The following is a 25,220-nucleotide window of genomic DNA, read 5'->3' on the forward strand; positions in this document are numbered from 1 at the left end:
TACGACCAACAAATTAAGTTGTGAGAAAGTCAACTACGTCTACTATGCTCTAGTGATATGAATGCCATACAATTGCTGAGAGACACAGTGGGAGGAAATGTGGGAGACCAGGAGCCAGAAGTGAACTTGGTCAATTTTGAGCTGTATGTGAGTCATTCTTTGTGGAGTCAGACACGCTGTGATCTAAAGCTGGGCTTAAAGTCATGACAGCAGCTTGGCCAGAGGAGACATGGACAGGAAAAAAAGAGTCAAAACTTACATTTAGAATTCTTAAGATTGATACAAAATTAGACCTGAAACCATTTTTATTATTTATATAAATGTATCTAAAAAAATCTATAAATGTATACCTAGAAATTTGTGTCTCTGTTTTTTCAAATTTCAAATCAGCCTCCAAATATAATGCCCAGCTTTAGGGACTGCTGGAAGAGAGTGAAAGAAAATGATACTCGTGAAGTGTGCAATTTCAACACTGGAGGATCACCAGGATATTAAATATGTCATTTTAATATTTTGTAAATTTAATCATACACAGTCTAATTTTTGTTTTACCTTTTAATGCCAGAACGTTTCATCATGAAAACTTTTTCACAAAGAAAGTTGAGGTATTTCTTTACTCAATTGTATTTGTGAAAAAATATGATGCTGCTTATTGATTAAAGTCATCCTTTCATTCACCCTCTCACCTCCTATAACACAAACACACTCACTGTGAAAACAGGCAGTCTACATTGTTGTACACCTATGCATGAGCAGCATAAGAGCGGATGCACTCACAGATGAAGACATGCCAGAACACTGGGGTTTGTCAGCTTGAATGGGAATCATTTCAGAAATCTCCCAGAGTTCTGAGCGATGGTAGGAAGTTTGGAGAAAGAGGAGGTTCACAGGGGCAACGTGGGAAATCTGCCAGGGAAGTGAACTAACTTTTCTCTTGTGTCAGCACATCTGCTGCAGAGGATGATCTATCTCTCTCTCATCGCTACAGGACGACACATATGGCGGGAGAGGTAGAGTTCACAGATAAGCTGCTCTGTGACTGAACGCGCGCAAACACACACATAGAGATACGCACACACACAAAAAGCACACAAGTGAAGACATGCCAGCATGCCAGTAATCGTGTCAGCATGATTGTGACCACAGCTGCAGAGGACATGTTACATAAAAGCGAAGGGCTTCCACAGCCCAGCTCAGTGTGTAGATCAGTGACTCAATTATATCTTTTACACACACTTCAGATACAGATCAGCCCACTGTGGAACACAGTGATAACTCTGAAGATGATGATCTCTCCTGTCTGCCTGTTTCAGAGGTGTTTATCTGAACTACCACTAGAAACCTACGCTGGGGAGTAACGGGAAAAAAATGATTTGTTCTCAGCTCTCAGTTTTGAAGTCTTGATACAGCAATAAACAAACGTTACAGTATTCTATTCCTTTATTGAGAACTTAAAGAACTTCTGCATATTGTTTAAAGAGCAGCATTGACAGTTCAGGCTTGTAGGCCTGATCAGATTTTTCCATTGATAACATTTGAAATTAAACATAAAAAAAGTAATTTGAAAAAAAAGGGAATAAAACAAGCTTAGTACAGGGTCCGAAATTAACTCTCAGCAAGCACCAAATGTGTGAAGATTTTCTGTTTGATGAGTAAATTTCAGAGGTCTTTTCCCCACATAACTGGTAAATATTTGTAATAAATTAGTTACATAGTCATTATTTAACTATGCTGAACTTTTATAGCGTTTTGGTAAAGATGCAGCCTCATCTGCTACTTCTCTGCTGTCTGCATGTTGGAGCTTAACAGGGATGGACTGACACACATAAATAAACACTGTTTACTACACCGGACATCAGCTTCCCCGCTGAAACCAGGTTTTAGGGATCATGACATTACGACAGGACCTCTACGTTTTTCTAGTTTTGTTTTCTATGAACCTGTAAGGGTTTTTTTTCCCCCTGAGAGATAGGAAGCTCAATAAATTAGAGCAAAAGTACACACATCCAAATGGTTTGGTACAAATGTGTGTGCTCTTACATCCCTAGCCGACTGATTAGATTGATTAGGTGGATCCAAAGTTTAGATTAAACTTCTCTAAAAACTGTTAAATACCAAAATAACATGCTCAGATCTGTATAGCATATACTCTATGTGTTTTATACATACTTAGATATGCCTGCATGACAACATAAAGATTTTTAATACAAGTTTTCCTTGCTCTGCTGATATTTTTCTTGGGGATTTATCTTCTTTACTGTGATTTTTTGTTGTTTCCAGAAGTACCTTAAGGTTATTGTATGTGAAACTGATCCAGCTGATCTTGGCCTCTCTACCCTTTATATGATTGTTATGTTCATGGTTAAAACAACAACAACAAAAAAAACTAATAAACACTTTGTAAATGCCAGGGAGAGACCATGGTTTAGAAAAAAAACATGAACACACTCTCAGAGTGTGTCAGTAAATTATGTACACTTAAATATCAGAGTCCTTTACTTTGAAAAAACCTGCATGCAGTCGCACTGATTAGAAGAAATGTAATGTAATCCAAAACAGCAATTATGTTTCATTCAAAGCTTATTAAGCCAAACAGATTAGTAGAAGAGGAATATGTTGACTTGTAAAGGGATTTGTATCAGTGTGTAAAAATAAACAGAATGCAGAGCTGCAGAGGCAAACACATGCATGCAGGCTGCCTAAATTCAGGGTACCAGATCAATCAAGACTTATACATTTATGTATAAATTTAGTTATTTGATTATGTTACCTGGTTCAACATTGATGAGTAATCATAATAAGTAAATAAAGAGAACAGTTTGTGTCTTGTTTAATTCTTTATCGTGTCACGTGGAGTTGCTCCTGTGGAACATTGTGGTATTTTTATCGCCTATCCTTTTTAAGGCCACCAGAGCCAAAGTGTGTTCTCTGCATGTGAAACTTCAAGTGTGCATGACAAGGCACATAAACACACACACACGCATGCAACCACATCCATCTAAGCCGTACATTCCAATAAGAAACAGTATGTCTGTTGAATTTCATCAGTGAAGTCTGGGCTATCCATGTAATTATGGGTAAACAATCATCACTACCCACAAACTGCTCCACACAAACAAGAATTATACTGTACACACATCTCTGCAAACTAAAATACAACTTGGTCTTCTTAATTTAGAAGCAAAATTAGCTTTAATTTGCTCTAATAAGATATTTGGATTGTAAATCAAGTGGCAATTCATTCTGTTATATAGCAATTGATTATGCTATCCAATTATAAATGAAAGGAGAAGTATGTGCAGCATTAGTTTCCTCTCCTGGAGAGTGAGTAAACCATGCTGCTGCAGCAAGAACACAGGGTGTGAATGCAGCCTGCAGGAGGAGGAAGACACAATTAAGAAGTTTCATTAGATTATTGTCACTCTGAAAAATGAAGACTAATAACCTGGCCTGCAGTCATACCACCACTGCGTTACTGTAATTGCTTGACACAAGCACACAGCAATACAGGTCAGGGATCAACAGTGTACAGACAGCCACAACAACATGACCCGTCTGGATTTGACAGTCACACCGGTTCATCGGGTGCAGTCCACAGTAAAACACAAATGTGTATTTTCAGCTCCTGCTAAGCTCTGAGTGGGCCCTGTCCCTCCCTCCCTCCTCTGTTCTCTAAAGCCAGTCTTCACTTTTATTTGAGCTAAATCTGAACACATCAAACTAATTCTACAAGACGTATCAAGAGGCTCAGCTGGAGCAGAGAACTGACGATACAGAAGGATGGAGATGATGAGGATGCCTTTTCCCTTTTCTCTTACGGAAACAGATCCAAAGTTAATCACATCACATTTAGATGAAATGAACAACCCTGTGTAAAATGTCCTACCTGTTTTTACTGTCTGAGCAAAGAAGATTGTCAGCTCTCAATGCTCGTGGCTAGCCATTAAAGCTGTTCTTGAATGAAGAAACACAGAGTAGTGGTTTATTCAATTAAAGTTCCCCAGGGTGAGCAGCTGCAAATTAACTGCAGCCTAACAAACTCCCACCACCACACATCACTCTGCTAATCAGACAGCAGCCACGAGGAACGCACTCCACTTTGATGGTTTCACTCTCAGTCAGTACAATATTGTTACTGTGCTAAAATAAGAATATTAAACTAAAGGTCCTGCACTCAAAAAAAGCAACATGGGTGTCTGTTTTATCAACATAAGTATGTAGCTTCTATTATATCAATTCATGTTTAGTGGTTAAACATTTTTAATTCATGTAGTTTCAACGCAACATTCAAAATCCTTAAAACTACAAGATTGCTTTATATCCACACAACCTAAAGGGTTTAGGGAGCAATCTCATCTGCAATACCTCTCCAGAGCAGAAGTGGCAGTAACATTCGACATCTATGGTGGAGAAATGTCTTAATCAGTAAGCACTTATTTTAGAGGCTACCAAGTCAAGATCCATATTCTCTGTTTGTCATTGTTTGCCTTCTCTGGGTAATAGAGTTATATTCATACAAACCAGTCTGTTAGTGGTCTTTTTCCTGACTTGACACCAACTGGGGGTAAACTATGTTGGCACATTTAAAGGTGACATATCATGCAAAATCGACTTTTTAATGGTTCTCAACCTGAAATATGTTTCCCTGGCATGTCTACAAACCCCCCGAGAATGAAAAAAATCCATTCTGCCCCTGTTCTGATTTCTCCACCTTTCTGTAAATGTGTGTGAAACGAGCCGTTTCAGACTTCCGTGTTTTTGTTACGTAACAACAATATCCGGTCTGTCATGGAGTCAGAGCTCGGAGCTTGTTCAGCCCATAGACTGTATAAAATAATACTGAATCCCCCCTCCGTTTTTCATTACCTGCACAAATGTGTGCTAACAAGGAGCTTAGGAGGGAGGCATGCTAGTTGTAGGCTGTCTTAATAAACACAAAGGTCGGTTTTACTCCCACGTCTGCAGATTTGAAGATCTAGTGGATGATTTTTATTTATCATGGATAAGTGCTAGCGCTAATTAGCTTAGCCACATAGCTACATGTTCGTAGCTGTGTACCAAGACACACGTCGACATACTGATAAATAAAACAACAAGAAACCCTAAATCTCTGACCAATCGTTCAGAAAGGTCCTGCTAGAGGCGCTTCTCCGTCAGGATCAGATTCTGGATCAAATTCAGAGGGTTGAAGTAACGTGATCTCTGAGCAGCCGTGTATATTCAGCCAACATGTAAACATTAGATCAACGTGCTGGAGAGCCGAGGCACATCCACTTCCTGAGGGGGCGTGGTCAGAGAAAAAACAGAGTGTTCTGAGGAGGACTGAAGAAGAGGGCTTTTCAGGCATGCCAAAATCTGATTTCAAAGTGTTTTTTTTGAGCATAAACTTTAAAGACATGTTTTGGGGACCTCTTAGACCAATATATATTGATGAAAAAAGCGTGATATGTCACCTTTAAACTGCTAAATGTAAACATTCATGATAAGTCAAAAATGTCTCATTTTCTCAATAATTACTATTTGAGAGTTTATTTTCACATGATAAAAAGGTTTGTATCACAGTTCAAATCATTTCTGATGATTGAACATACAGGCTGCACAGTGGTGCAGTGGGTAGCACTGTTGCCTCAAAGTCAGAAGGTTCTGGGTTCGAGTCAGGTGCCTTTCTGTGTGGAGTATGTATGTTCTCCTTGTGCATGTGTGTGTTCTCTCCGGATACTCTGGCTTCCTCGCACAGTCCAAAAACATGCTCACCAGGTTAAGTGGTCTCTCTAAATTGCCTGTAGGTGTGTGTGTGTGCGTGAATAGTTGTCTGCCTTCCGCCCGAAGTCAGCTCCCTGCAACCCTGAACGGGAGAAGCGGTCAAGATAACGTAGGAGGATGGATTGAACTTACATTAGTTTTGTTCAGTCAGCATGATTAATTAGTGTTATTGTACCATTCAAAGTTAAGTTGGACCCAAACACTGCAAATAAGTATTGTAACGTCAATACTTTATGTTCACTCAACATATTTGCAATTAGTTGGTTCAACAAAATAGTGTCTCGCTAAATGAAAGCATTTTAATTTGGTGGAAATTCTTTCCATAATTTTATTACGTTCACCCAACAAATGATTTCTTTGAGTGTGTGAGGAGGTTTATGCTGGTTATGAAGTAGACAAAACTGAATGCTGATGCCAATTTATGAACTACATAAGAAGAGCAGCTGGCTGACAAATACATGATAAGAATAAATAAGGATCGTCATCAGCGGAGGTTGTTTACTTGTCATCATAAGGCTGAATCTTACAGCATGATGGGTCAGTTATTATTATACGTTCATCAATTCTACTCTGAGGACTTTTTGTATGTGGTTTCAGATGAAAGTGAAGCATAAGGCCAATTAGTGGACTTTGAGTTGTATTTTTCCCCCTTGCTGTTGTATAATGCATCTATTCTTGTCACCTTTTTTTTTTCTTTCATGTTTCTGGCTTTGGTAGAATTGTTCACTATAATGGGGTTGCACTGGGGGAACATGTTCAGTCTGTATGAAAAAGATAACTACTGCTCTCTCACGCACACACACACACACACACACGCACGCACGCACGCACGCACGCACGCACGCACGCACGCACGCACGCACACACACACACACACACACACACACACACACACACAGAAACACAGAAACACACACACACAAAATTAGGAAGCTGCTGTAACAGTGGTGAATGTATTTGGGTCTCCAGACCGATGAAAGCCTAATTCACATGAGAGGCTTCATTAACCTCTGAATCATCATCGGCAATACTATTACATCCTCTTTACACACACATCACTGCATTAAACTACATGCTGTTTAGTGAGTGGTTATTTCTCGTTTTAATGGTCCTAGGTGCCCACACAGGTGTCTTAAGTCATTCTGACCGATTTGTCTTCATTTCAGGGTTTATGTTGGGTGTAGCATTGCCAGTAGCAACTACACTGTGCAATTACAGCTACAGGGTTATCACCCACACAGTCCTGGGAGGAGCTATAATCTGCTAAATGACCGAAACATGTGTTTTTGTTCACCATGGCTGTGTAGAAGCTTTAACATTAGAAAACAGAGTCAAATTGTCTGGCTCAAGGGCGCACATTAAGGAAGCTTATTCACTGATGACATTAGCTCCCACACTTGTTTGAGAAGTGCAAGATTTAACACAATGTGTGTGTGTGTGTGTATGTGTGTGTGTTTGCAGCACTGTGACAGTAGTGGGAGGAAGGGAAGTCACACGCCATCTCATCCTCCATGAGCTTCTGTCCCTGAGGTTGGCTGCTTACATAACTGATGTGAACACAGAACAGTGGCCACCTCCAGGGAGCTCTGTCGCACGTAATTGTGCTCACACAGATGTACCTGCTGCTGTGAGCGAGGCCTGCAGCTCAGCCAGCACACATGGAACACAAGATCCTGTGAGATTGTGTATCATATCATGATACACTTGCACATGCATAATCTGGTGACTGCATGCACACATAATGCTCATAAAATCTAAAACAGGAGAACACACCTTTATAAAAATTATGATTACCTCTATTTTTATTATGTGCTAAGTGGATTTCTTAACCACGGGTCAATAAAATCTTAAATCCACTGCTATCCGTGATGCAACCTCTTTTTCTTTCCGTTCTTTTTTCTTCTTACAAACATGAGGAAGACATTTTTACTCTTTCTTATTCAGGAGTAAATTAACTGTCTAGACAGCTAATAATGAAGCCTGAGTAAGTCAGCCCACCACACATGATTAAAAACACTAACCTTGTTCTAAATCTTAATATTATACACCAAGTTTTTCTTCAGGGTTCTGTAAAGGGAAAACTAAACTGAATTCAAGATGAAGGAAAGCCCCAATCTGGAGCAAAAACAGTGCCTTTATTTTCCACATGGATTGTCAAAAAAAAGGCAGTCATAGTGAGGCTTAAGATAGATGCAATATATCTAAAAACAAACCAAATAGAGGGTCAGAGTTCTGTGCTGGGCATCAATTACAGGTCTGTGACTGGGTGGATATTTCAAACCACAAGCCCACCAAACCACACCCTTTTGTTTTCACCTTAAATCATACAGCTATGTATACTTTTCTCACTGCTTCCAGCATCAGTAATGTCATGCATCATGAAGGGTAGAACTGTTTATCATAGATAAGACTCTGACCAGTACAAGGTTGGGTATTTAGCTTAAGGTCACCATAATAGCAAACAAGTAAATTCATTTTTTTGTGCAGGAGATTTTTGTTTCTTACAATATTTACGACTAACACAATCACAAGGGTCCTGACTAGGGGTGGGAATCGAAAAACGGATCCGATTTAGAACCGGTTCCAATTGATCAATTCCATCGGCATTGTACACCTCAAATGTTATCGATTCTTCTAAATGATTCATTTCCTAGCACAACGTCACGTCATGTGACGTCACGTCAAGTCACGTCACATCACGTCACGTCATGTGACGTCACGTCAAGTCACGTCACATCACGTCACATTGTGTTGCGTCGCGTCGCGTCACGTCACGTCGCGTCACGTCACGTCGCGTCACGTCACGTCACGTCACATTGCGGTACGTCACACTCTGCGGTGCAGAACTCCTAGGTGCAAATACCTGAAGCATTTGTCGACTCGGCCTCGATGCTTGGGGTTCGCATCGGGTCGAAATGGAGAAGGGTTCCATGTGAACATGTTCGCGTCAGGGAGGTGAACCCCCGTCTACCTATTCCCATTTGGAGTCGGGACGCTTTCCCCCCGGCTCACGCGTACGAAAATGAGGCACCAAGAGCAGGTAAAATACCCCTGTGACGACCCCCAGAAAGGATAAGCATTTTTCCTCTTCAAATTCAAAGTCTTTTCCTAGAGGCTCGAGGGGCCAAGTCCGGACTTACATGGCCGAGAAAGAGGTCAACCTATTGTTCAGTATGTTCAAGTTGAATATGTTCATGTTCAGTCTTATGCAGACATAACTTTGGAAAAAAATGAAATGGTTTCATTTGTTGCGGAAGACTGTGTAAAACTCCTTTGTTTCCTCTCAAAAATACTCAGGAATCATTAGGAGAATTGATAAGGAATTGGATTGATAAGCAGAATCGACAATGGCATTGACATTGATAAAATCTTATCAATTCCCACCCCTGGTCCTGACCCTAAAATGATATCCATGGTTTTGGTAATCATGATATGTTCCCCTAACACAAGTCATGCAGGACCATCAATGTACAAGATAATATACAAAGGATACAAATGTACAAGGACACATATTTAGCTTTATAGCTGGAATGCAACATCAAGGGTCTGGTGTTGAAATATGAAGATAAGAATCACAGGCAACAAGGCGGCTCAGTGAGGTGATAATCTCTTCTAAACACTATGATCAACATGATTATACAGTAGTGAGGCTTTCTCAGTCATTAAGTCTGTAAAAACAACTACACCCCTTCATCGCTTCAAGGCTTCTTTTTCCTCCGCACCTCACTCTCTCTTTGTCTCGCAGACAGACACAAAAACAAACCCACACAAACACACACACACACACAAAACCGAACTGTGTGTGGGTCAGTGCAGCAGAATTGGCTACAGACTGGAGCAGAGGTCGGCCGCGCCCTGCTATTATCCCCAGAGTCCTGCTCTGTTTAAAGGCAGCGCTGTGGCACACTGACTGATGGCTCAATAGAGGCCTGCTGGGAGCTTACGAGCAGGTGAGGAGTCAGACGAGCCGGAGGGAGAACACACACAGAGGGACGCAGTGTCTGCACACAGACAACACACACACGCAGGTGGACACACATATACTGTCATTAATGAGTGAAACAGGCAAGAGAAACCTGCAAACACACAGGCACACATACAAGTATGTGGAGTGTGGTAAAAAGCCAGTCGTGATCTCCAGGGAGTGAGCCAGTGGCCAGAGTGAGGGGGAGAGGAAGCAGCTGGCTGTTGGAATACTTCCCCTCCTAACACTGTAATTTCCTCCCAGAGACACACCTGGGCCAGCACTCGTTCACACATACATACTGTACACTGGTGTGTGCATGTGTGTTTTAGTGTGCATAAAAAGCACACACATGACAGTATTTTTTATGTGTTTATTTCTAAGTGCGAGTTTGTTTCCGTTTGGTCTCGTGTGTGTGTTTAAGCAGGTTTGTGTTAAAGAAAACAGCCATTCCGAAGTGGTTCCCTCCTGCCCAATAAAACAGCCATATTATTTTATAGCATGACACATTATTACATACATAAAACACATGTTTTGTATATAATGTTAGCTGCGAAACAGAGTGTTGTCCTGGTTCTCTGCTGCCCTAAAATCATTGACAGCTGCTGCCTCAATGTGGCAACACTGAACAACCAGCTGATCTGAGACATGTACCTTGTTACAGCTGGTTTTATCGGTTGGTCACAAAACTACAAAGATATTGGTGCACTACAATAATAATACCATCAGTCTCTTATAAGTGAAATTCAAAGATAAACAATAAGAATATGTGTAAAAGAAAGTTTTTTTTCTTTTAAATTTTTTTTAAACTAATCACTGTTAGTCTCAAGTGAATACCTTCTCTTCCTGGAAAGGGTATACTTATATTTGGACAAGTATCCTGAGTTTTAAAGCACATATTTACCGTCTCTTTAATGGCCAGTGCCACTGAAGTTTAAATTCTGGAATTTTTCCACAAAGCAGTTGGTTTTCGGTGCTAAAAGTGTTCAGCTTTGGAAAGGGACCTTGTTTACACAAGCTATATACAGAAAGGAATTCTGCACTAAAACTAAAACCTTAGGAGCTGAAAAAGCAGTCTTGGGATGCTCTAGAGAAACAGCTCCTGACTTCATTTGTACCAGAGCTGAGACGTCAAGTTTTGCGTAAAAGCAATCAAGAAGACTTTGCTGAAATGGGAGAGTGTCGTTTTAGGAAAATCTGCCTGGTATTGGAAATGGAGGAACATACAATCTGACATTGACTCATTTGGTCAGAAGTGTTTTGAGTAGTGAAAAGTTTTAGTGATTGAGCATAGCGTCAGTTCGGGCAGGCCACAAAGTCAAGCTTGGCCCTCAGAACATCAGCTGCTCTTACCACCAGCCCCTATTAGCTGAAAGCTCAAATGTTTCCATCTATTCATCCAAATGCCAAACAGCTCCTGCTTTAGCCTGCAAACCGCTTTGCAACTAACCTCCACCCCAGCACCTCCTTTAATGCTGTGTCTGATTGTATAACTGTCATATGTATTGTAACTGATGCCTGCTTTGCTGCTGCTCTCCCTGCCTTGGCTTTTCATGTATATGCACATGAAAGAGATGAGGTATGCTTGCCCCTCCTCCAGCTTTGGTATTCCACAGAGACACATGGAAGGGCAGGGAGCTCTAAGAACAGAGCCATACCACCAAAATATAAAAATGTAATTCTAAATATAAATATAACTATTGCACGCAAGTAATTAATTAGAGTGGTCCTGACTGAAATGAGTCCTATTTATTTACAATACAGTGACCAAACAGCTGGTCAGGAGCCACAAAGTGAGCACACTTCAATAGTTAGTGATCATCTCTCAATTAAAAGACTCTGCATGATACAACAAATCAGACTCAAGATATTTTGATTTTTACATCTGAATGTTTTAATATTAACCAACAGAGATGTTACAATACCTATACATAATCAAATGGCCTCTTCTACTGTATGGCACCTGATAAGCAGTATCAGGTATCACAGAGCACACCAGAGCAAAAGATAAAATGCCAGCCCTCTGTGCTTTTCAACACTTATGTATTTTTAAATGTGCTGGTAGTGGAGGGGTGCATGATAACAGCTGATACTCAAGGTTTGGCCCTAAAATCTGTATCAGGAAGTAAAAACTAATTGTACTCCTCACCTGGCTTGTTCTAGATTTTCTTCAGACATTCATATAAATTAGCCTCCTAATGGCATTGTGGACATCCAGGGGTTTCCGGGTCGCTATTTGGGATTGAAATAAGAGACAGGCTGTGCAACAAAGTGTCTGCAGGGAAACCCTTTTACTCACTGAGAAGGAGTTCAGGCCATTTCCGTACAGTGTGTGTATGTGCTCACATCTTTAAGTGCTCAGTCATGAGTCTCCTCTTAAAAACCCTTGCAATCAGACGACTATCCTTGTGTCACACTAGCAGAGACCGAGCCAGAGCACAGGGGACAGAGTAAAATGTGTGAGAGAGATAGAAAGAGGGTGTATTCCCGAGGGGAGCCCCCTTCAATTTTCTGGATGTGCGAGGTAGACATTAAGCTACATTGACTAGCACCACCGGCCTCTGTCTGACCCTCTCCAACTTCTTCTCAGCTCAGGCCAAAGCTGATGAGTCACTCAGGGCTATGTGAACACCAAAGAGATAACAAAAGTGACCTAACAACAGCTCACATCAGCAAAACCCCAATAAAGGATTGTACAGTAAAGCACAAAACAAACAGGAACAGCAGCACCTGAGGGCTGAAACAAATGCTGGCTTTGTGCAGACGCATGGGGTCCTGAGCAGCTGCCTCAGACCTCCAACCGGAGTCAGTCCACCAGCTAATTGCAACTGCTTTGCCCCAGAGGCTGCAGGGAGCCTCTCTGCCTTCAGAACAACACAAACCTCTGAAATGTCAATGAAAACAAGCCATCTGCAAAGGACTACAGTTTCGAAGCACAACTCTATAACTCAGTGTTTCTCAATGGCAGTTCGCATGCAACCAATATATGACATAAAATCTGTTCTCTGTTACTGACTGGCAGCTCATCCAGATATAAATTGTTATTCTATGGATAGAGGGATTGATCTGTAGTGCTACAAATATAAACAAACATGTTTACAACAGAAAAGTGATGGTAAACTATCTGTTTGGGAGTATAGTCCAGGTAGCAGCGTAGGTGAGGGGGATTATGGGAAAAAACCCTCTGGTAGTCCATCTGTTTGGGCATGTCTCAGTACCCTGGACACAACACTGCACTGGCACGCATATGCTTGTAAACATGCAGTAAAAGCAGGAAATGCACGGAGACAGTCCAGTCTCACAAGGCAGAACTCAAGACCCCACCCCCACTGTCCAGCCCCAATTAAACAACAACAACAACAACAACAACAAACAAAAAATAACACTACAACACACACCCTGAGCTTGTGTGCTGCTGCCAACCTCTCATAATGCTATGATGTTTCACTACAAGATGTGAACATGCACATGATGTGGCGCAGTGTGATTTGGCAGTATTTTGAAACAGGAAATGGAGATACAGCTTTAGGTTGCTTCAGGTTAAACTGGCTTATAACCACCTGATTGGAGCAATGTGTAGCCAGAACAGGCATGTGGACTATCTTACACAGAGGACTGAAGGCTGGTGGTGCTAGCTCTGCTAACATTCGTCACACTCGGTAAACCAATTTGACATAATTTACCCGCAGAGTCTGTGATCCCATGTTCAGCTGCGTGGAATAAATTGTGCTCAATTTTGACAGTTTAATGATTGTTTTATTACCTTTAGACTAGTCAGAATGAAAAGTTCCATCTAAACAGCAAGGATATTACTGACTTTGGAACATCCCTACTTACTACCCACACATAAACAAAACATGGATAGTGCCCCCCCAAATAAAACCGTGAGCACTAAATTTTGAGGAGCAAAAAAGCAGCAAATGTTAAAGTTCAAGAGTCTTTTTTCACTGATGGGTTTTATAAAGCCCAGTTTTATGCCTTCAACAACAAAATCTCAATACATTACAGCAGAAGTTTCATCCAGATTATAAGAGATTCCCTCAAGGTGTTCCAGGAATGATCGAGCCAAAGCACAACCTGAAAAACTTTACCCCTCAGGTCATGATTATGACTTTCTGTGAGGCATAGGAAAGGTCTGCAGACACCGGATAGTGCATGAGAGTTAGTTTGAGCCAACATTTAGTGGGCAAGGATGAGAAAAAAGATAAAAACAGGGAACGGACCTAAAATAAAATAAAATGAGCAGAAAATCTACCAAACCCGCCCAACAAAGGAGGAGATTAAATTAAATTGTAAAGGGTGGAGTAAAGACAGATTGAAGGATGGAGCTCTGTCCGCCTGGCTAAAAATGAATGGCGATACTTCGTTTTCTATCGCAGCAGCGATTAATTGACAAATGTGCCACATTAATAATAAAGCCTGCTCGCCCCACTTAGGACATTGATTCACACCTCCTCAGCTGATGGTGTAAGAAACCGATCAATCTGGCTCCTTCTTCGTCTCTCTGTCTCTCCCTTTTGAGCTCCTCTATTACCTGGCTAAATATAACCTTTCCTTTGTCTTTAGCCAGGAAATGAGTCCAGCATTCAATAAATGGCTGCAAATTAAGAAGGAGATGTGCAGAAATGATTGATTGATTATTAATTAAATCGCTAATGTGCCTGATTGATCTACAAGGGGAAGCGATTGTCTGAAGAAGAGCGTACGATAGAAAAAATGATTGGAGGATTGGCGTTGAGAACGGTGGCATGTGTCTGTAATATTGTTACAGATCTGTTATGATGTAACAACTGGAAGGTGAACCTTTGTTTACATAATGTTGTGGTCCAGAATAGCTGAGATAAAAAGTAAAAAAGACAAGAAGAACACTGAGAGAGACCCACATCAAATGCCACTGGGAGCAGCACATGCCTGCTGGTCTTTCTGTCTGTCTGTCTGTCTGTCTGCTTAGCCTCGAAAAATCCCAGCACTCAAAGCCAGACGACCACAGAACTCATGCCCACGCCACATACGCACACACACACACACACACACACACACACACACACACACACACACGCACGCACACACACAAAAACACACACACATACTCACAAACAAACTGTGGCCTGTTCTATCCTACGATATTGATCTGCACCCCACTCTTCATTAGAAAGAAAGATTCAAAGGCAACAAGGAGCAGTGAGACAAGTTGTGTGTGTGTCTGCACGTCTGTGTGCAGGCAGCATTTGTGTGTTAGCAAGCCTTACTGAATGATCAAGGGAGTTGTGTAAGATGTCTGTTGTTACATCCTGTATGTGTTTGTGTGACTTAAGGTGTTTTCTGTATGGGTGCGTGTGTGTGTGTGTGTATGTGTGTGTGTGTGTGTGTGTGTGTGTGTGTGTGTGTGTGTGTGTGTGTGTGTGTGTGTGTGTGTGTGTGTGTGTGTGTGTGTGTGTTCTGCCAGGTATCAGTAACAGTGGGAGCAGATCTGTGTTACTCTAATGCAGTCTGTCCTTGCTGGGTGTTCCTATGGAAACTCTCTCTGTATATTATTAGACACCCTCGTGTCTCAGAATAGGAAGACACAGATCCCATCTATTGCGATACTCTCGTTATGAAGCACCTCGACTTGCTCCTGTACAGCATGGCGGAGCTGTATCTGTGAGAATATTGTAGCTTTGGTGATTAGTTCAGGTGCAGACTCTTGCACTGGTCGGGGTCATGATTGACTGACTTGTAGGCGTCAGATCAATCACAGTGATCGGGCAGCCAATGCTACTGACACAAGCCTGAGGCATGCATTGAAAGATTGTTTTTTTTTCAGTAAGTAAAGCTTTTAGCCTCTGACAGCTCAGCTGACAACACTGTATATCATACGACTTCTTTGTTTATTATTTTATGTGGCACACTGTCAAAATCTTATTCCTTCAGAGAGAAAAATAAAAGAAGAAAATTACATTCATCTTTTTTTTTTTTTTTTGCAAAAATAACTTTTCCTTTGAGATGAACTTAAAGGGATATTTCAGTATTTGTGTAGTGAGGTTCTATGAGTTACATATCACTAGTAATTGTACTAGTCACAATGGATGCCAGTCAGCTCAGACCCTTCAATGAGAAACCGCTTGGAGAAACCGCACACAAACTAGGCTACAATTTTCTGTCATGTAATTCAGCTTGTTTTGAGAGACCCAAGCACTCAAATTGGTTTAGGTGTATGCTCTACTGAGACCTTTCTCAGAACTTTACTTTGCCATCTGAAAGCCTTTTTTTTTTTTTTTTTACATTGTCTGCTGACGCAACACACATACACGTTCTTCCACCTGCAGCGCACTGACCTGCTTCTTGAGTCTCGGATGTACGTGTATGATAAATTGTGAATTTTTATACTTTAATATCTCAGTTTTGCATTGTTAAGCACCAATTGCCTTTTAGATTATCCAGTGTACACAGTAATGTGTGTATAGTTTATTATTTTAGCTCAGTCTTCCCCTTCAGTAGCTAACACAGTGTATTTTGATAAGGTTCACATACTATGTAGACCAGGGCCTGTATGCACGTCCAGCCATTACACAAACGGGACCATTAGTCTTAACGTACTGTTATGGAATGGGCCTTTTGGCCGCAGCGTTAGCCGCATGCACGACTGCACATAATTGGCCAATTAACTAATTGCACCATGAAAGTAAGGCTGGTGCAAGACGTCATATGTCCAGGGAACCTCCTGGAAAACCCCTATGCAACAAATTCAAATTGCGCATGCCTGCTACGCATAAACAACAATAAATGTGGCGAGCAGTACCGGTGTGACTGAGAGAAGATCAGGAAAAAAAACAAGTTTTCAGTGGAAGAAGAAATGGGCATTTTATTACAAGAATATAGAATGAACAAACAGTGGTTATCAGCAAGTCAATCTGGTGGTGGTGTTTCTGAGCGCACTGTTTGTTATTAAAAAAAAAAAAAAAAGCAAACATGAAAGCGGCTTTTGCAACAAGCACCGCTATCAACGTGGTCCAGGTGGAGGACCACCTGTCCCCTCAATGAAGGTTGAGGACTTGTTAACGGAGTTGTTTGGGAAGGATTCACTTCACGGTGGTGCTGGTATAGGTTATCTAAGAATTAAGTTGCATCTCCTGAATCTAAATTTGCTGTATATTTTGACATCGTCATACTTTACCCTAAATATCTGTTGTCTTTGCATATTTCATATTAATCGGTAACGCATAAGCACGATGTCCGCCATCCTTTAAACATCCTAACAGGTGCGGTGATCCTGCCGTTAGCACCTGTAATGGTGGGGTCTACCGCCATCAAATGCAATGCTTTGTTGGGGCGTTAACCTGGCTCATTCACACTGCTAATTCATTTATTTTTCACCATTAGTACAAACAGCCCGTTTTCATCACTAATGACTGGACTTTTCTGGTTTTCCGATTTAACTTGTGCATTTTGAAGAAAGTCAGATACAAACTTTGGTGTTCTGCATTCCTGTTTGATCTGCTGGTATATTTCAATTAAGGTCAAACAATAGACGCCATTATCTGCAGGTTTGAGAGGAACTGATTCACACTGAATGCAAGTGCTTTCACATGAAGGGGTCCTCTTTTATAAAAGTTATAAGGTGTCATTGGTGATCACAAGTGTTAAGTAATGTCTTGACTTCACTGCATCCTCGTGAGCATTTAGTGTCCCACACAGACTTAAAAGTAAATCAAGAACTGAAACAAATCTATTTTTAAGCCTGCTTTAGAGTCAGTCTTAATGTTGACAGTGACAAAAAATTAAAAAAATGCATGTTCGTGGTCAATTACAGAGCAAATACAAACAACTAACCCAGCTAGGATAAACCTTATATTTATTTTGCAAACAGTAAAAAGTCTCAATTAATCTGATAGAACTGATTCAAGGACAGCTCCTTGTAGCAATTTCAACTGCTTCTTTTTTTGCTGCATTAGAGGCCAGCATTTGTTTCTTTTCATTCCTCTGTGAAGATTACAGAGTGATAGAAGATAAGCAATGAAACATGAAAATATAATTTTCCTTGGGTGATCATGTTCAGACCTTGAGTATTAAAGCCTATTTGAATACATTTTTCTCCTCTCCCTTTAGTCCGAGGGCCGTGCCACTGTAGGTATTATGCTTCTTGTAGAAAAACTATCCCTCTTCTTGTTTCACTTCATTTATTTCATTTGTAAAGTGGAAAATGGAGGCAGACAACAAACCCACAACTTGAGTGCCAGCTGTTAATTGTTAGCTCGACCAAGGCAGCGTTTAATTTTATTATAGCCAAGGAGTGCGTTACCTCTCCAGTGGAACAGGCGTGTCTCCATATGTCATGCCTTTGTCGAAGGAGAATTGGTGCAGTGACAGGAGGATGCGTTTGAGTGCGTGTAGGTGTGATCTTTTTGACAGCAGGGTATGCTCACGCTGTGACTCACTGTCGTTGCATACAATAGCTTGATGTGATTATATAACAAGGTGTGCATGAGGGGAGGACAGGATTATTTCAGGGGAGTTAAGCTGGTTTGCAGTTGTTCAGAACATACTGCAGAGAGCAGACATTTTTGGAAAAGTCATGAAAAGATTAATGCGTCTGGAGATTTTACAGTTTGGGTGATTGATCTGGGATTTAGCATGAAGTCATAGTCATTTAGAGACAGTACAAAGGGTGTATTAAAGAGCATGGAGTCACACACTGACCTCTGGAGTGGTAGTCTGCTGCCGCCCTGCTGATGGGAGCTTTCTTTAGAGCTGAGGAGCGATAGACGATGTGTGTCCTTCCTCCTCCGCCCTCCTCCTCCTCCTCTTCTATTACTCCATCGCCCCTCTCCACTGGCTCGATAAAAAACTCCTCCTGCTCCATCCTGATCATACCAGCCTGAAAGAGAGGAGGGGAAATTAATACCTTGACATGAATTAATTGGTTGACAGGTGAACTCTGGTATTGTGTTAATAAGTGTCACTCCCTCAAAAACATAACTTCCATTCTCTGCTCCTCTTTTGTTTGTCTCTCCTTCCTCCATCAATCCCCCATGCCCCCCCCCCCCATGCCCTGACATTTCAAAAAGTGTCTTTTCTTGACTCCATCGCTGTGTTAGGGGCATGCTGGGAGAAGTAAGAAGAGGAGGGGACAGCAGTGATCCCTCACAGGGCCCAGTGGAGGCCCAGAGTGGCACCTGGCATCTAAAATGGCTAACACAACAGCAGGAGATGAAACTGTTCCACTCCTGCACTGAACTAACACATTCTGTCAGGTAATTCCCCATGTCCGCCTCACACACACACACACACACACACACACACACACACACACACACACACACACACACACACACACACACACACACACACACACACACACACACTTGCAAACTCACAGGGAAAGAGTGAAGGTAAGAGACTGTGAAAGAAGAAAGGAGCGTGCATACAGAGCACACAAGCCAAGGTAGTTGCGTGCGCACACACGGGGAAAACAGGCACCGGGAAAATTGCCCGTCACTCTCTCTTATTCCATCTGTCTGTTTAAGACAACTGGTAATTACCACGGCAACGCACTGCTGTAGAGGGAAGCCAAGGGGGAGAACACGCAGAGAAGATGGAGAGGCTTTTGAGACACAGAGCGCGAAAGAAAGAGAGCGATAAATAAAGACGAGAGAAAACATCGATATGATCAGCACTCGTCTACCTCCCTCTCCGCTCTGATGGGAGAAGAAGGAGATGATGTGCAGGCTGTGAAAAATAAATACAGTTAATACAAGAGAGGAGTGTGTGGTGAGAAGGTGTGTGTGGACTGAACTGCATAGAGATCCGCTAAAAGATCTTAAAGTCAGAAATCCCACCCTGGGGCACGGTGACGATGAAATGTCTCACTTTATTGATCTATTACACTTGATATATTTCACACTTAAACTATAACCTGATTCACTGTGATATGACTTAAATGTTGCATATATTGACAGTCATGCTCTGAAACTTTATAGGCGTATTTAATGGATAGATGAATTTTAAAAATGTGCTTTTTTATGGAAAAAGGCTTTATATACTTAACTTATTAATCTGAAGTCTTTTTTATTATATACTGTATCATTATTAATAAATTATATTTTCATATACTTATTTTAATTATCTTTCCCTATTGTGTTCTTTGCACTGCTGCCATTCAGGGTTCTTCCAGCATGCTACATTTCTAGGTTGTGGCCTCTACCTAATTCTGTACTGCCCCCGGCCCTTGTCAGAGTCTGTCAAGTGTCTTCACGAGGGACACTGTTCAGGCCAGCACATCGTGAATTTTTCATGTTTAACTGCAATTACAGCTTTGCACTGATGTGGTGGCGGCGCTGTTTCGTTATTGCCAAGTTAACTAGAAAAGGTGCTGCAAAAAACACAGAGAGGGGTAAAAGAGAAAACTTTGCCACAGGCAGCGTCTGTGGAGGGCATCTTGACCAACTGTTGTGTCTGACAATTAAAATGTTGTATATAATGATCAACGCAGCTTGAACTCTCTAAGACTATACGTGTAATTATTGATTTAATCAATACTCAGTGCCCTCATGTCTTGGTTACAACGTGTAAGCATGTGATTAAAAGGTCTGACATGTACAAGTATTGTAGAAGAACACATTTGAGGAGTGAAGGGTTTTGTGGAGTGTTTGCTTCAGCCAGTAGATAGACATATTAAGAGTAGACGCTGCATCAACCGCTACTACCTATTGGCGCTGACGAGCCCTGGGGCCGCCATCTTGGTCCGGTCACCAGGTCCACTCAGTGTATTAAGTGTCAGCGCATTTAATCAATCATAACTCGCTGAATACTAAACTGATTTTCATGCAGGTTTTTTTTCTGCAAACGTCATACATGTAGGAATGATACAGGACACATGGTTTCGGCGTATTTTAATATTCATAATGGGCTTAACAGTAATAGAATATTCTGATATGTGATATGTGTGATGTATGATAGGTATTTTGCCGCACAGTTCTCTGGCATCTTGAAGTCTCGGCTGCTTCAGTTTACGTTTACAGGTAGGATCATGGGTAGGATGACCGGATCAAGATGGCGGCCATATTTCTTGCGCCCCAGCAGCCAATGCGGCATCTATATATGTCTATGGAGCCAGTATGCGCGTGTGTGCCCACAGGAATGAGGGGAACCACATCTGCCTCATTTAGAGCCTTGAAAAAACCCTGGTAGTCTATTGTTGGTTTTTTTAGTCTGTTGGTGTTTAGTTTATTTTCATTCACTTTGTGTCTGGAGTTTCTTCAGTTTTTTGTTCTGAATGTTAGTCAAAGGAAAAAAATATTTGGATGTATTATGCTGGCAGAGATGCAACCAACATTTTAAGTTAGAGAAGCTTAAGTCAGTTTATTTTCATTATAATGACAAGTCACAAGGCTTTTCAAAGGCAAATTGTTTTCAAAGTGAAACTCTCTGTAACGCCTGTCCTGTATGTCTGTCTCTAAAGCTGGGGTGAGCCGAGCTGTTTCGGCCTCACAAATAAAAATCATTTGACTTCACATAAAGTTAGAAAACAGACAAACAATAGTCTGGGTCAACTGTGTGAAGTGCTGTCGTGAGAGAGGTCATGTCAGTGGCCACATCTGTATCCACGATATCTCAGTCGAAACGGCACAGCCCCTCCTTTGAGCCTGGACATAAAAAAATATGAAGGCAGTTTTTATTTATGTATTTATGCGCCTAGACTATAAAATCTATTCTTTCCTGGACACAAGTGTGGTTATTGAATCCTTTGAGCTCAGAGGGAAATAGGTATAAGAGCCTGTGTGCTCCCTGAATACCTCAGAGAGACTGATTTGGAAGGAAAGTGATACAATAAGAAAAGTGGCCCTTCAGAAATAAAGAGAAGCTTTTTTTGTTGCCTTTACTCTCATTCTCCTCCATTTCCGTCTCTCCCCGTCAGTCCGAGGCTTTGGTCCCGGAAGGATGTCAACAAGCCACTGACCTGCCCTCACTCTCTCCTTCTCTCTCTCTCTTACTCTCCCTTCGCCCATTACTCTCTCTCTCTTCACCTCTCCCTCTCTCTGCATCCCTCCATTTCCCCGAGCCGTGGTGCGGCATTCCGATCGCAGCTGATGGATCTGCGATGGTGCATGCATTCCCGCTCCAGAATACCAAGCAGTGGGGAGAGGAGAGCTGTGTCAAAGAAAAAAGATGACATGCGGGACTGGGAGACATGGTAGGATCGATTGGAGCCGCCATGGTGGGGGTGGAGGGTGGAAGAGAGGGGAAGGTGCGAAGGAACAGAAGAACTGGACACGTCTTTTGAAAAGCTGCAGTGAAGAAAAGGCATGAAAGAATTTGCACCGTTTCCATTTTGAGGGTCATTGTTTTCATCTCGTCTAAAAGAAGAGCAGCCAAGTCCTAGTGGAGGGATTACAAAGTGCTCTGCGTCCACAGAAACCAATACATTTCAGAGTCATTGTCAGGAAACCAGCCTCAACTATCTGCGTTATTCAAAGACAGGGCCAAGGGCAACAAAGATCCACCGTGATGACACTATATTGGCTGGGTGAAATGTCTCTATACACAAAAAAAGTTCCCTGAATTAATCAAATGCACAGTTTTTACCACATTCTAAGGAAAAGTAGAACTACTCTTGCGTGGTTGCATCCACCTTCTAAGTTGTACTAAGCTGTCACATGAGGGACAGTTCACGAGAAAACTTAATTATTTAGTTGTATTTCTCTGCTTCTTCCTTTAACTTGAACCCTAGAACACTATCGCTAAAATTAGTAACACCATCAGTAACGCTGTTTTTTTTTTACCCGATATAATATACCCAATAAAAAGTACTTCTCATCAAAATATGACAATACATGACAAATTAGAGTAGTGTTCTTTTATTTTAAACTGTGCCTTGTCTAACAAAATGAAAATAATGTATCATGGGGGGACCATATAAAAATGCTCCAAAATTAAGCAAAATTTGGAATTCGGGACCAAAAATGTCATGAAAAGACAAAAAATTATGAAACTGGAAAATTGGTGTTCGGTCCACCCATCCAGGGACATTTGAGACTTCCCTGGTGAAGGCACAGTCTCCTTGACACACAAACAGCTGCAGGAGAGAGAAACAAAAAAGGGTGAAAATCACCCAAACACGTGCCTGTAGGAAAAAGTGGGTTTTGGAGTAGGGAAACATCCATGCCTTCAAAGACGTCAAAGACAATGCTGAAGCTACCCAGGGACCCATGATACTCAGACAAACGCACCATAATGAAAATAATGTAAATGTGTTTGCTCGGGTGAAAATCACCCGGCGATTGTGTTCTAGGGTTTAAAAAGACACATGCAACAAGCTATCATATTCTTATCATTTAAAAACCTTTACATATAATTTTCAATTATATTGCAAACATCTGTATAATTCTCTATGTCAAGGGCAACTGTGGTTCAATCAGGTTTAAATAGGATTTGATAAACTCTTGTGTTCCCTGGTTGCTCCTCTACCGCTGGAGCTTTAGCATTATCACTGCATGGCACTCCTGTTCAGGGTTTGCTTTGACATTAGCTGTCTCGGAAGCAACTGTTCTCTTGTTAATGTAAATTCATTGTGCTCCTTTGGGTGATGGCTGTGAGGAGGTTTTATTAGGTTTGACGTGTTAAAACTTAGCTTATTAGCTTGACTCTTCTCATGAGACACTCAAAGCTGACATTGTAGCTTTTGAATCTTATTATTGTACATCACACCCAGGAAGATCTCCAGCACGTGGTGGAAAATCTCCTGTCTGAACACGTAGTCTTCATGTTTCTTAGTCTGTGGCCACAGTCTGTGGGAAGATTGGAGTGAGAGAGTTGTTATAGCCCATTGAAACCAAGACAGGGTGAGCATGGGGGTCCTGTCTCACCCTGAAGGTCCATGCTGAGGACTTTAATGCAGAATAATAACTACTTTAAAGCCAGCACAGGCCCAAAGTCTAGCAGGAAGGGCTTGTTTAGCCCTCTCCTCCTTTTGCCTATGGGGCGCTGCTTAATTTCTTGTTGGTTAGAGTCATCTGGTGTATGTGTGAACCTGGAGATAACATGTATTCAAAGGCTGACACCTGCATGACAGGCTAAAGCTTTTGTCCTGTCTGTCATGTTGCTGTTTCTACGGGTCCTCTGCTCACTTTTGCTCTGCTCACCTGGGACGGACACAGTCTCTGCTGCTCTGTTGACTTTTCCTCAGAGACTTCCTCTCACAAAGTAGAACATCAAATGTTTTTTCTCTAAACATTCAGATGACAAGGAGGAGACAGCTTTAGCTGTTTTAGTTGTTATTTATTTAAGAGTTTCAATAAGTATTGTCCACAGTTGAGTTCTAGCAACTGGCATGTTTTCTTGGAAGGAAAACTGCTGTCATTTTATTTTTAAATGTTACTGCACTTGAAAAGCCTCTAACTACCTCTAAATGTGGAGGTAGTGGTGACACCTCAAAACTGCCTGAATGCATAGGCTTGCATAGTGATCCCTTTTTATTTAGTAATACTATGCTATACTACAACTGTTACCTGACAATTTAGAGAGATCAATCAACCAGGTGAGCATGGTTTTAGACTGTGGGAGACATGCAAACTCCACACAGAAAGGCACCCGCCCAGCCAGGGAGTCGAACCAGGAACCTTCTAGCTGTGAGGCAACAGCGCTACCCACTGCACCACCATGTAGCCCTCAGGGAATCAATATTAAAATCAATACCACAATAATTTATAATGCACATAAGCAGAATGCACACTAAATACACACTGATAGGATGATATGATTTACTTTGCTTTGCTTCCTTGCAAAGACACACTTTACCAAACAAACAAAGCAAAAAGACGTCGTTGTGGTTTACTGTCAGATCTGTAAATACTCCCCTGAGTAAATCTGATTCACGTAGAAAAATACTGCAGATCACATCCGATTTATTTTTCATCAAGTTCAAAGAAAAAAAGCATTCTTTAAAGTGTAACCTGCAACACATCTTCACATCTGGCTCATCATCAAACAAAGCATCCATACATGCTCACACAGTTATCATTTCTCTCACGGTCACTGAGCTGGTCACACTAACCACAAGCCTTCCTCTGAGACCTGAAGCCCATCTGCAGTCTCCAAATCTGGATCCTACACACTGAGTGTCCAGTTACAACAGGAGGATCCTCTGTTTGAAGACACTCTGAGCTCTATTTGAGGATCTGAGAGGAGAAACTCGAGTCCAGCGTGAGCATCCTGTGGGGCACGTGAGGCTGAAGAGCTGCAGAGGAGCGGCGTTTGAGTGGTGGAGCGGATGTTGTGGTGAGGATCAAAGTCACACCCGGTCCTTCAGCTCAGTCCACCACAGGCACAGTGCGTGCATGTGTTTGATCTTGTGTCACTGTGTGTGTTAAGTGTGCATTTGATCTGATTCATAACCCTGCTACTGCTGGCTGGCCAGCTTCACACAGACACACACGGTTGCACGAATGCATCCACAGGCAGACAACCGTACAAGCACAATCACAAACGCACACGCATCTCTGCACAAATAGAGCTT

The 25,220-nt window shown here is 41.6% G+C and overlaps 1 protein-coding gene across 1 annotated transcript in view; it reads right to left on the minus strand.

The window, feature by feature from the left end:
• The window catches only part of LOC117817997 (A disintegrin and metalloproteinase with thrombospondin motifs 2-like), a 220,011-nt gene that overhangs the window by 58,614 nt on the left and 136,177 nt on the right, over positions 1-25,220 (minus strand). The window contains 1 exon segment of the mRNA XM_034690833.1: positions 18,407-18,584. Coding sequence (XP_034546724.1) covers positions 18,407-18,584 — 178 coding nt within the window.

The sequence above is a fragment of the Notolabrus celidotus genome, chromosome 8 (genome assembly GCF_009762535.1).
Source record: "Notolabrus celidotus isolate fNotCel1 chromosome 8, fNotCel1.pri, whole genome shotgun sequence".
NCBI classification, from domain to species: Eukaryota; Metazoa; Chordata; class Actinopteri; order Labriformes; family Labridae; genus Notolabrus; species Notolabrus celidotus.